Source organism: Chionomys nivalis, chromosome 1, assembly GCF_950005125.1.
Source record: "Chionomys nivalis chromosome 1, mChiNiv1.1, whole genome shotgun sequence".
Classification (NCBI taxonomy): Eukaryota; Metazoa; Chordata; class Mammalia; order Rodentia; family Cricetidae; genus Chionomys; species Chionomys nivalis.
The window spans coordinates 64,830,443-64,842,668 of NC_080086.1; the positions used below are offsets into that span (position 1 = coordinate 64,830,443).

Sequence of the window (12,226 nt, forward strand, 5' to 3'; positions counted from 1 at the left end):
TGCCCTGTTCCAAAAGGTCCTGGAGAAATCAGCTTCCTCCTTGGACTTCCCAGCCTGTGTCCTATCTTCCTCCCTCCCCTGCTCTTCTTTCCTATTCCAAGGCCAAAAGCACTCTTACCTCCTCAGCCATCCATCTTACAGTTTCCTCAGAGCTGGGGAATGAGCTCTGAGGCCCTGCAGCCTGGCACCAATCCACCCAAGTCTGTAGGCTCAGGGGCATCTAGGTCAGCTTGGCTTCTATCCCATTTTTCCTCTTAACTCCCTTCCTCAACCCTGGCTGGACATTCAGACTCTACTCTCCCTACAGTGAGCAGGATACTCTATGCTACTCAGCCAAGGGTACCCTAGGCCAGGCCATGGCAACCCATCTTTCGGTTTACATAGTCCTATCTGCTGCCTGTTGCAGGAAAGGAGGACTGGAAACAGAAGCTCAGATATGGCAGAGGAAACTGGGGCAGGGGTCTTATCTCTGCCACGTCCTGAAGCAGAGTTTATGCATGCCCCCAAGTTTGTCCTTGGCCAGTGGTTAGGGAGGCAATCTAACACCCACATGGCCGGGCCCATCTTGTTCAGCAGGCCTAAGCTGGCAAGACCCTGAATGAGGGAAGAGGAGCCACCAGGGAAACCATCCCTCCAGGCCCTGCCCACTCACAGGGCTCTGCAGGATCATGGTGACCCTCTTCTTCTGCTCCATCAGGTTGAAGTCCTGCCGCAGGTCAGCCGCACGGTTGCGAAGGCGCAGGTATTCAGGGTCATCCTCAGAGAACCGGTCAAAGTAGTGCTGCCCTTGAGAGGGTGGAGGCGAGGCCGCCTCAGGGACCGTGTCCTCACTCATGTTCCTACGAGGGCTTCAACTTACTCCTGGAACCCTGTAGAAGAGGGACAAGGTGAGCACGGACTGTACTCCTAGTGGCCAGCTGGTTTCAGAGGCAAAGGGTGTGATCCACCATGCCCTGTGGCTAGTTCCAGGTGAGAAGGCAGGCTGCCTCCTGGGATGATGGCCCATAGGGGCTGCTAATACACCATCAGTGGTGTGCAAATAGGGGTCCTGCTGAACTGGTCACACCAGAGTGTTAGAGGAGGCTTCCTGGGTGGAGGGGAAATACAGCCTGCAAACCTTTCAGAGTCCTTTTGTGCTGAGCCCTTACAGAGTCAGGCAGCATCTGCGGTGGTACCCATGACACTTCAGTAAAGGCTGACCTCACTGTAGTGGGCGGGAGTGTGGTTCATAGTGAACAGCACTTGCCTAGCACATCTAGGTACTGGCTGGGCTCTTCGTCCAACATTGTGGACAAATTATATAAATAATTTTTTGTAGGTCTTTTCAAAAGCTATGGTCGAGAAATTCACAAAAAAACACTACTGCCAGGAACCAGGATATAGCTCAGTTGGGAGATTTCTTGCTTAGCATTCTCCAGGAGGTGGATTCTTCCCCACAAACACATAAACAGAGTATAGGGGCAAACACACAATCCCAGTATTCAGGAGGTGGAAACAGGAGACTCAGGCATCAAAGTAATCATTATTTATAAACAGAGAGTTCAAGTCCAGCCTGAGAAACACAAGACCCTGTCTTTTAAAAAGCCCTGCAATGGGTACCAGCTGACTGATCCTACTGGGCAGATGTTTGGTAACAAGAGATGGGGGATGAAAGACTAGGGTTAGGAAAGAATGGAGAGGAGAAGGAAGGGAGAAAGGAGAGAAAAATCTTAAAATTCTAAAACAGAGATGGCAGGGTACAAGTCAAACGCAGAGCACTTGGGAATGTCCGAGCAGATTTGTCCATCTCACCTGAGTCAGGACTATCTGGCCTTGGGCTTCTCTAAGCCACAGTCATCTACAAACCTCAAACTTGAGAATATCACAACTGAGTAACACCAAAAAAGCAAAATAAAATCTCACAGTGTTTTAAATAAGTTTATGATTTTGTACTGGGCCTGTCCATAGCTGTTCTGAGCCTCATTTATTCTTTAAATGGAGAGAGGGTCCTGGGGCTAGGGCCATTTCTGGTGAGTAGCTCTGGACTAAAGCCAGACACCTGTACTTTGTTTGAACAGCTCTGACTCTTGACATCTGTGTGGGCACAGGGGTCTCTTTTCCTCACTTTATCAGTCTGTCATTGAAGGGAGAACAGAATGGCCATTGGGCGCCCTTCCAGCTCAGACCATACATGGTTGTGGAAGGTGGAGCCAGATCCATGTAGAAGAGACAGAAGAATGGAGGATCTGGATGTCCTGGGACAAGGGAATTTTCCTGCCTACCCAGCCCTGGAAGTCACTGTGCCTCCATTCTGCGCCCATCCAGCTCATCTCTTGGCCTTGCAGATAAGAAAGAACTGGAAAACAGGCGGAGAGAACACATTCCATCTGAGTTGTGAAGGCTTGCATAGGGCATCAGATTTTCTGGGTTGTATCCAGAAGTTTTCCCATGGGTTATGCCTACTTGGCTGCCACTGCTCTACCACGGTACCACGACAGCAAGCCAATCTCCATAGCACTTTCAAAGCCCTGAGCCTTGGGTGCTTTCAAAGTGGAAACAAGCACCTCTGCTCCATGGATACCTCTGGTATGATCATGGACATGTGAACTACATATACCCAACACACACCCTCCTAGGACTCTAGGCCACCAGTTCCAGAAACACCAAGCTTCCTGCTTCCATGGGCTTGGGGTGCTGTGGCCCAGCACAGCTGGTCCTGAGCTCTCTTGACTTTGGTCCATTTTGTCTAGCAGAAAGACACTGGTCCTCTCATCTCCACTGCAGAGCAGCTGCCCTGCCATGATTGGCTGCTTGCTGGCTATCTTCCCTGCTCAGGGCTCAGTCCATGGTTCCAGATGTGCTCCCATGAGGATGGCTCTAACTCTGTCCCCATGGAACTGGGATTCTGTGAAAGTGGGGCACCTTTTCTGCAATCCCCTTCCACAGTGCCGGTGGTGAGCAGTTGCCTGAAGATGGCTCAGTGGGTAAAGGTAGCAATGCTGAAACAAAACCATCTGGGTTCAAATCTCAGCAATGTTATTTTGGCCAGTTCACCTAATCTCAGCAATGTTACTTTGGCCAGTTCACCTAACCACTGAGCATCAATTAAGGGATAGTAAAATTTGTTATGTGAACACTTAAGACATGGTACATAGCCATTGTAATCAAGTCTTTAATCGCTCTGGGTGTCTCTGAGGGGGTGTCATCTCTCATTAGGAACTTCCTGAGGAAAGGCAGGGATTCATTTCTAAGCAGGTGCACACTAAGTAACCATAATTATGTGCTTCATCCCAAGAAGCCAATTCAGTCTTGAACTCTATTAACACAAGGGGCGTAGAAAGGAAAACGATGTATCAGCCCAGAGATCACTGGGCTAGCCATGATGGAGGCGAGATTCTGGGATGCTGCCCCAGTTCCTGCCCCAAGATTCAAAACTCCTCTGGAATTTGTTAAATGTCCCAAAGATTTTTTTGTTACTCATCACGTGCTCCTTTCAAGGAAACCAGAGTTTGTGCTTTAGAAAAAGTGAGTGCTCTGAGCCCTCAGCGAGCTCCCAGGAGAGTCTGGTCACCCCAAAAGAACAGACATGGAACACAACTAGAAGTTAAGAGCTTCTGCTCCACACCATAAACACACATACACATTTTCATATTCATGTTCTCACTCTCTCTCCCTAGTTCTCCCTTCCTCCTACAGGCTGGGTCCCATTAAAAGACAAATGATCCATGCCTTTGCACTAAGCTCCCTCTGTATGCTGGGGCTTAAGCCCCTGTGGGCAGTGGGAGACTGCAGACATCAGGCTTTCATGGGAGCATGAGAAAGGATGTTCCACCATCAGGAACAGCTGATAAGGGAGGAGGGGGCACTGGCTGACATTGTTTCCCCAGAGCTAGTGTCTCTGGACACTGCAGAGGGCTTCTGCACTCCTAGGGATGGGACCTGGTGTGGAGCTGACAATGTTCTATGTAGTTCCTAGTCAGATAGGGGAGTTCAAAGGAAAGACTTGAGTGTCTAGAGTGTTGCCCTCAGTCAACTTCCACCATGGCCTCCAAAAGCCACCGACCACTTACCAGTGGGCTGAACCAGGCCTGTCCAATGTCTGTCTTCAGTACTGGGTCTTCACAACTAGGAGGGCTGGCACAGCCACACGTCACACAGCCAAGTGGGAACTGCAAACAAAAGGGCAGACATCAGTACCATGCACACTGAGGCTCTTCACCTGACTTAGCCACAGATGTTAGGATCCACTTAAAAATGATCTGGAGATGAGTGTTTTAAAGCTAGGCATGACTATCAATAGGTTAGAAGGCTCCTGTTGCATTTATAACTGGAATAAAACTTTCTTTAAGACCTTATTTTCTGGGTGCAGGTTGAGGGAGAAGGGAGAAATGGAAAGGAGGCAAAGCACACAGGAAAGAAGGAAGGGAGGAAGGAAGACCTAAAGAGGAGAGGAAGAAAGTGGAGGAGGGAGAGCGGAGAGAGAAGAAAGGAGAAAAGGAGTAGGGAACAAGGAAGACTGGAAGAGGAAGAAGGGGAGAGGTAAGAAAGGAGAAGGAAGAGGCAGAAGGAGGAGAGGGAGAAGAAAGAGGAGGTAGCAACTGCAGTTGCTCTGGGAGTGGTGCCAGGAGAAAGGACCCCTGCCCAAGACCTCCTCAAATGTTCCACTAACAGTCACTGGACTCACAAGTGCTAGGGGGAGGAATCTGAGGATCCCTCCCCAGTGACAGAAACAGCCTGAAGGATACCACACCCCAGGAAAGTGGGGGAGCCTAGGACTGGAAATAACTTCACCATAAAATGCAAAACAGGAATGGGGCCAGTCAGGACTGGGCAGGTGGACCATCTAAAGGGTTGCATACATCCAACAGACACAGAAAAGTCACGCCTGCAAAACCCCTCTATTCCCATCATGCTCTGCAGCTGCTCATCACCCTTGGGGACAGTGGGGTCCTCTGGGAACATGTCCTCTCCCTCCTCCTGAGACGCCAGTGTCTTCCTCCTGGGATCTGCCCAATCCAGCTGTCACTTTCTGCTTTAATTCATCTCGCAACCCAACGTCGGCAGCCACCGCCCACAGTTCCTGGCGGCGGGGGAACGCGTTGTGTTTTTGATGTTTCTCTGTTCTAGGTGTTGCACAGGACTGATGTAATGTAGGTGCTGGATAAAAGCTAAATGACTAAGCAAACATTTGACTAATGGTGCACTGGGAAGCAGGGTCAGTTCAACAAAGCATCACCAGGTTCATCCAGGCCCCCAGGCCCCAAGGACAAGGAAGACGTGAGGGGAGCTCAGAGCACACAGTGGAAAGACAGACGCCAGGTAGCTCCTTACAGAGAAAGGTGACAGGTACCCTGAGACCTAAGTCACACCTTAGAAACACTGTGCTCTTTTGACATACAGCCCAGAGGCTGACCCTCAGGCCAGTCTGAAACAGACTTCAGCAGATTTCCTGACACTTCAGTGGGTGTCTCTGGACAGGGACAGTCAGTAGTCAGTCGTAGGCTCTGTACGCATGACCTAAATAGTCATAAGCTGTCCTTCCCCTGCTGGTCACCCCTGCCACAGGCCCAGTTGCCTGGAATCCCAGGTCAGCTCTGAGCAAGGCCAGCCGCAGGCACTTGATGAAAGTCTCGGGTGTGACATCAGAACTGACAATAGCATACCCTTAATTCTCCAAACAAGCTCAAGTTCACATGTAACACTGACCCCAGGGGTCCAAGAAGCAGGTAATGTCCACACCACACTACATCACAACCCACAGTCCTCTCACTTTCCAACAGCCCTTACCCCAGTTTTGTCTCCCATAGGACCCTTGCTGTCTGCACGGGAAGCCCTGGAGCCCTGGATGCTCCTCCCGCTGTGGCCAGATCTTTGCCCTCCACAGTTCCAGGCCCTAGGAGGCTGGAGTCACAACTGTGTTGCAAGTCACTGCCAAGGGCATTTTCCTCCCTGTCCAACTAAGAGCAAATCCCAGAGGTCCCTGGAGGGTGCACTGGCTCCCCGAGGCTGGGAAGAACAAAACAGACACAGGGAGAACCCACATAGCGAGATATTGCTAAAATCTAAAGATTAAGCCTTGTGTGCCTTAAGAGATGGGTGACTGTCTCCTGCCACTTCAGTGGGGTGTCTCCAGGTCAGAACAGTCAGTCATATGCTTGGCACACAGAACCTAAACAGCCATGAGCTGCCCTCACCCAGCTGGTCACGTCTACCACAGGCTCAGATGCCTGTTCCCTTCCAGGTCAGTTACGGGCATGGCAGCCACAGGCTCTTGCTGCAAGCCTCACACATGGCATCAGAACCCACACTCACCTATCCTCCATCCTTGACTCCCACAAATAGAAAAGGCAGCGGCTGTGGCCCTGCTGCTGTTATACAGAATAGATGTGGGCAGTTAAATAAGAGACTCAGCCACACCCTGCCTGCCATGTTCAGATAAAGGCAGGATCCTGGGGACACTTATCACCATGCCTCACACCACATGATTCCACATTCTTCCATGGTCTGCCTCATATAATAACCACTGTGGCCACTTAGGACCAAAGGTCTTTTAAAAGAAGAAAAAGAGGAGTAAGGGGAAAGGTGGTAAAATTGATGTCGGTCTCCTGAAACCCTGCTGGCTGGAAGAAGAGGCTCTTCGCTGCTGCCTGCCGTGGGTGCACCTGAGTACTGATTCCTGGGTACTCCTGATGCATGCTCTTTCTAGAGAGGCCCAGGAGATGTTAAAAGCTTATGGCCAAGGACCTCACCCCTAAGAGGCTAGTACATAAGTTTCCCATCCACCCATTGCTCTAAATGACAGCTCCCATCAACCCACTGCTGTGAATGACAGCCACGGGGCAGACTCACTTTGTGTCTTCTCACTGCATTTGGACTGGTTGTGAGCTTCAGGGGCCGGGGTGAGCAGGAACTGGAACTAATACCAGAACAAGATACCTGGGAGAGAGAGATATCTCCCAGCCATCCAGGGAGCCATAGTCAGGCTCTGTTTATTGAAGATGAGGGTGCATATAACACAGTGAAACAGACGTGTATGCAGATACATAGTCAACTGTCCATCTTGATTCAAGGCCTGGAAATGAAGGCCAGGCCTGACCTGAAACAGATCTTGGTTAGTGCTTCTAGAGAAGAGTGCTGGAACCTTGGAGTTCACATTTATGAGAGCTGAGGTCTTGACTTAGATTTTAATGACAGATACCATTCAGTGAACAGAGCTGTGAAATTCAGCAGCTGCTGTGGTTGAGTCAGGCATTCTCCCCAGCCCTACAAGGAAGAGCCAGCATCTTGGTTTTCCAGGCAGGGAACTGAGGCAATGGGGACTAGTTTTGGGACTCTCAGCTGGTCAAGAATAGAGCATGGGTTTCTCAAACATCTGATTGACAACTTGTTTCTTTGCTCCCCCATTCCCCGCCTCAAATGAAGGTGAGCAGATGCCACAGGCCAGCTAGAATGGTGGTGGCAGTGGTGGTGGTGGTGGTGGTGGTGGTATGACAGGAACATGGAAATCAGCCAGTGGCCCCAAAGTCCAGGCCTTGTACCCATAACAGAAAACAGCCTGGGGAGCAGGGTCTGATTCCTGCTCCCAGCAAACAGACTCAGAACTGAGCTGGCCCCAGCTTAGGAAGAAATGGCCATTAGGAGGCAGAGGTCAGGGAGGCAGCTCTAGTACTCACTTTGGCAAACTGGGCTGCAGGGTAACAGGTGGCCATAGATCACCCACACATACTATTGTGCCTGCTGGGTCACTAAAGTAGCTCTGGGCTCTGCTGGTCCTGCCCTCAAAGGCAGTTCCTCTCACAAAATACTTGGCATGTGCCAGACCCTGCACCAGTGCTGGAGATGTGAGTACCAGAATCCCCAGTCCCTGCTCTCAGAAGACCTTCTCAGGGTGAGGGCCATTACATCCTCGGTGGTGTGGGAGAGAACAGTTCTCAGCATGGAAGCTATGCAGTTTCCAACACTGAGGCTTCAACACTGGGCTTAACACACATAATAGGTAGCTCTGCTACTGAGCCCCAAACCAAGAGGCTTTCATGTGTTTACGAGGGGGAAAAGGGGCATATAGGAAGCTCTGGGTTTGCAGAGACTGGGAGGAAAGAGCAGACTGGCTGGGTCTGACTTTCTACCCAGGATCCCTCCCGGGAAAAGTTCTGCTACCTGGGAACTATGCAGATAGCTACAGAGGCAGAGTGTCCTATGAGTCATCTTTTCTCACCTCTGCTGTCTGGCCATCCACCAGGCCCTAGGAGGTAGTCACCCTGTCTATCCTTCGCATTCAGGCATGAGTGCTAAAGCCCAGTGAAGTTCACCTTCAAAACATTCAACCTACTAAGTGCAAACATCACAGCATTCTTATGTTTGGTCTAAGGTGACAGTGCTGCCTGAGGTCCTGTCTCCTGTCCTCCTGCTCCCAGCCAAGAGTTCCCAGGAGCAACTGCCCATGATGTCTTCTACCATGAACACAGCAATAAATCCTTGGCCACGAGAGGTAGAAATAAACACTCATTTAATACATGAGGTAAATTATTTTTTTAATTAGGGTGTGTCAAGGGGTGGTGTTTTGTTTTCACCAATTGGACACAAGGGAAAATTATATAAACACCTTTAAGAGGTGAAAGGTTTTAAGATCATGGGAGTGTGCTCTTAAAGAGGATTGTCCTCTTTTTTACTCCCAGCCATGAGGTGGGCAGTCTCCTTCGTCTTGGGCTCATATCATGGTGTACCCTGCTGTCACAGCCCCAAAGTAATGGGACCATTCAGCCATGGAATAAATCCTTGACAACTGTGACCTAAATTATTTGTTATCGTTTTCAACCTGCCTAACATTTACGAAGCATCGGGTGTGTTATCCTTATCCTTTCTCTAAAGGAGTCTTCCTTGCAGGATGCAGAGGACCAGAGGAAATAGTCTGGGCAATGGATGTAGCCTACTAAATGGAAGGCAGACCTTAGAGCAACTGATTAGAGTTTCTGAGCCTATTTCAGCAGGCATCCTTCTCTTACATAATTCCCTTTATTTCTCTGAGACTATTGCCTGTAAAATCTAGGCTTCTACTTCCATCCCACTGCACTGACTGTGGGGTCTGAGACAGGGTTTCTCTGTGTTGCTTTGGTGCCTGTCCTGAAACTAGCTCTTGTAGACCAGGCTGACCTCAAACTCTCAAAGATCTGTCTGCCTCCTGAGTGCTGGGATTAAAGGCATGAGCCACCACCGTCTGACTGTGGGGTCCCTTTAGGACACTAAAATGTGGGATCTCCTGTCCTTGTTTGTCCTCTTCCTGGTTGTGGCACTGATATTTTCCTAGTCATCTCAATGCCCCTCAAGACACTTTTGCTTTCCTTTTACTATAATTTCAGATAAGGTAAAATCAAGTCCCCCAAGGCAACCTTGGGGGAAAATAGCTTCTAGAAAATGTTATCAGGAAACCACATGACTTCTGGGTATGAGTGTAATGTTCACATAATTATCTCAACCTTTCCCTTCTGGGAATGAATGTGATGTTCACAATTATCTCAACCTTCTACCTCTCAGGCAATTTCTACTCTAACAAGGCCATCTTGGGTTAGAGACTTTAAAGCATAAGTGTGAGTAAGCTAGTCCACCCCCTCCTAGCTTAAAAATTTCAATTCAACTAAGCTCATTTATAGTGATGGGTGGGGGGAATTGAGCTCCTAGCAGCAGATTCAAGGGAATAAACAACCAGTTGAGGCCACAAATCTTAAAATATGATCTCTCATCTTCCATCTTAACTTCCGCAAAGGCCATAAAACTACTGACAAAAGGAAGAAGCGAGAGGCTATGATAGGAGGACCAAGTAGCAGATGCTGTGATCCAGTCAGCCTCGCTCTCAGGACACCTCCTGTTTGAGAGAATGACACAGGAGTGAGTCACACAGGCGGGCACAGAAGCTAGTCTCCAAAGCGGGGGCTGGAGGTAGGGATGGGATGTAGGGTAGGCATCAAATCTGGTATTAGGATAAGCTCTAAAAATAATCATCAGCACCACCATGTTCATCTAAACCACAGCCTAAAAGAGGAAGCACCCTGGGTTATAAATTACCTTTGGTTAGAAGACACATTCCAGTTCTCAGATTATTTAAATGAAGGGAAGCATGTCTTAGAATAGATAAAGTTTGGGAACCCAAGTTATAAGTCAGTGTTGCTGGAGCTGTGGAGATGGCTCGGGAGTTAAAAGCACTTGCCTCCCAAGCTCGGGAGTTAAAAGCACTTGCCTCCCAAGCATGAAAACCAAAGATCGGACTCCCAGATTCCAGTAAATGTTAGTGTTTGTGGGTGGCCAGCCACATGTAATTCAAGCCTTGAAAGACAGAGACAAATTCCCCAAAGCAAGCTGGCTATTGTGAGAAGCCATATCAGTGAGCTCTGCATTTGACTAAGTGATCCTGTTCAATACATGAGGTGGATAGTTTTCAACATCAATATTGGGTCTCTTGAGCATGACCACACAAACCTACATATGTGCAAACACATACACTAAAAAGAAATTAATGTCATCATATCCCCATGGTAGGGGGCATGTCCTTGCCAGGTGAACAAATTAAGAGATGCCAAAGAAAAAACAGCCCACGAGGCCTGAGCAGTCTTATAAGCATGCATGGGTGCCTCTCTGTCAATGCCTGCTTTTGCCTAATACTGCATCCTGAAGTCAAGGACATGGGCAGGCTTAATGTCCCAGCTCCCACACAGGTTTTGCTTATCTGTTTTCTGATGAGAAAGCCACTTCCTCTTCTATAAAACAGCACCACAACGTCACAGGTGAGGAGAGCCTAGTGCGAGATGAAAGAGGAGACTTCACCACCACCCTGATGTCTGATTTGATGAGCTGATGAAAACACTAAAGGAGTAGAGATACAGCTCCCTGGAATGCATAGAGCCCTGGGTTCTCTCTCCCTCTCCCTCCCTCCCTCCCTCCCTCCCTCCTTCCATATCTCTCTCTCTCTCCTCTCTCTCTCTCTCTCTCTCTCTCTCTCTCTCTCTCTCTCTCTCTCTCTCACACACACACACACACACACACACACACACACGAGAGGGGGGAGGGAGGGAGAGAGAAATAGACAGACAGAGAAATGGGGATGAGTAGAGGGGAGACCAGCATGTAGCAGATGTTCAATGGGGCGGTTACTATTCCAAAATTTCTCTGGGATTCATTTCCAGCCTGCATATTCCCAGCTTTGGGGAAAGAACAAAGAAAATGAGGAGCACTAGAGGGCAGTAAACAGTTCTAAAGCATTCCAAACTGTCTTTCTTCAGTAAGACCTGACATTGGGTCTGCCTGTTGGCATCAGTGTGACAGTGTGACCATCCTGAGGATACTCTGCAGACCTCTTTGGCTAGAAGACTGTTGGCATTTCCCCAAGAACATCATGTTGTGAGAAGGAAAAGCCTGGATGAAGTCAGCCAGAGGAGTTTATCCTCTGGAAAGGGAGTTTGCACCGTGCCTACAACTTGTCAGAACCCCTTGTAGGAGAAACTGAGGCAGAGACTATGATAGGTCATTTATGCAACGGACTACAACTTGTCTAAGGTTGATGACTTACTGAGGCCAAGTGGCCAAGTCTGACTTGTTAGGACTCCTGGGGCCTAGTCTCTGACCCTAATAACCCTGGAAATAATAGCTAAGTTCAGTATCAAATCTCAGTTCTTCTCTCCCTCTCTTTCCCTACCTCCCTTCCCTGTGCTTGTGTGTGCGTGCAGGCGCGCGTGCGCACGTGTGTGTGTGTATGTGTGTGTGCATGTGTGTGTGCACGTGCACACATGCACCATGTGTGGAGGTCAGTCGGTCAGTTCTCTCCTTCCACCATATGGATTCTGTGGGACAAAGTCAGGTCATTAGAATTGGTGGCAAATGCTTTTGTCCACTGAGACAGCTCATTGGCCCAAATGGCTTACTTTTCCTAACGTCAGTTTCTTCATTTGTACACTATGGGCAGGGACAGTCCTCATACAATTATACAGAAAGCCCTGGCTTTGCACAGAGCCTGACAACTATGGACTCAACCAAACTTAAGTCTAGAGGCTACAGTTAAATCATCTCTAGTGAAGATTCCTGACAATTTAACTATTTAAAATATAAATCACTGCCCAGACTTGTGTACTAAGGACACAGATTTGGGGCTGCAGTGCATCTTGATGGTCTTCCACCTGCCCTTCTGAGATGTGCTGTTGTCAGAATGTCCCTTTCCCGTGTTAAGACTTAATTGCTATGGCAATAGTGTTAAGAGGCTTGG

The 12,226-nt window shown here is 49.0% G+C and overlaps 1 protein-coding gene across 1 annotated transcript in view; it reads right to left on the reverse strand.

Annotated features, from left to right (window-relative positions):
* Window positions 1-12,226, reverse strand: part of Add2 (adducin 2) — a 101,588-nt gene that overhangs the window by 38,936 nt on the left and 50,426 nt on the right. Inside the window, exons 2-3 of the mRNA XM_057766088.1 lie at window positions 4,050-4,148; window positions 653-869 (exon numbers count right to left, since the gene is read on the reverse strand). Of these exons, the coding sequence (XP_057622071.1) occupies window positions 653-835 (183 nt within the window). The 5' untranslated portion in view covers window positions 836-869; window positions 4,050-4,148. The remainder of the gene's footprint in view (window positions 1-652; window positions 870-4,049; window positions 4,149-12,226) is intronic.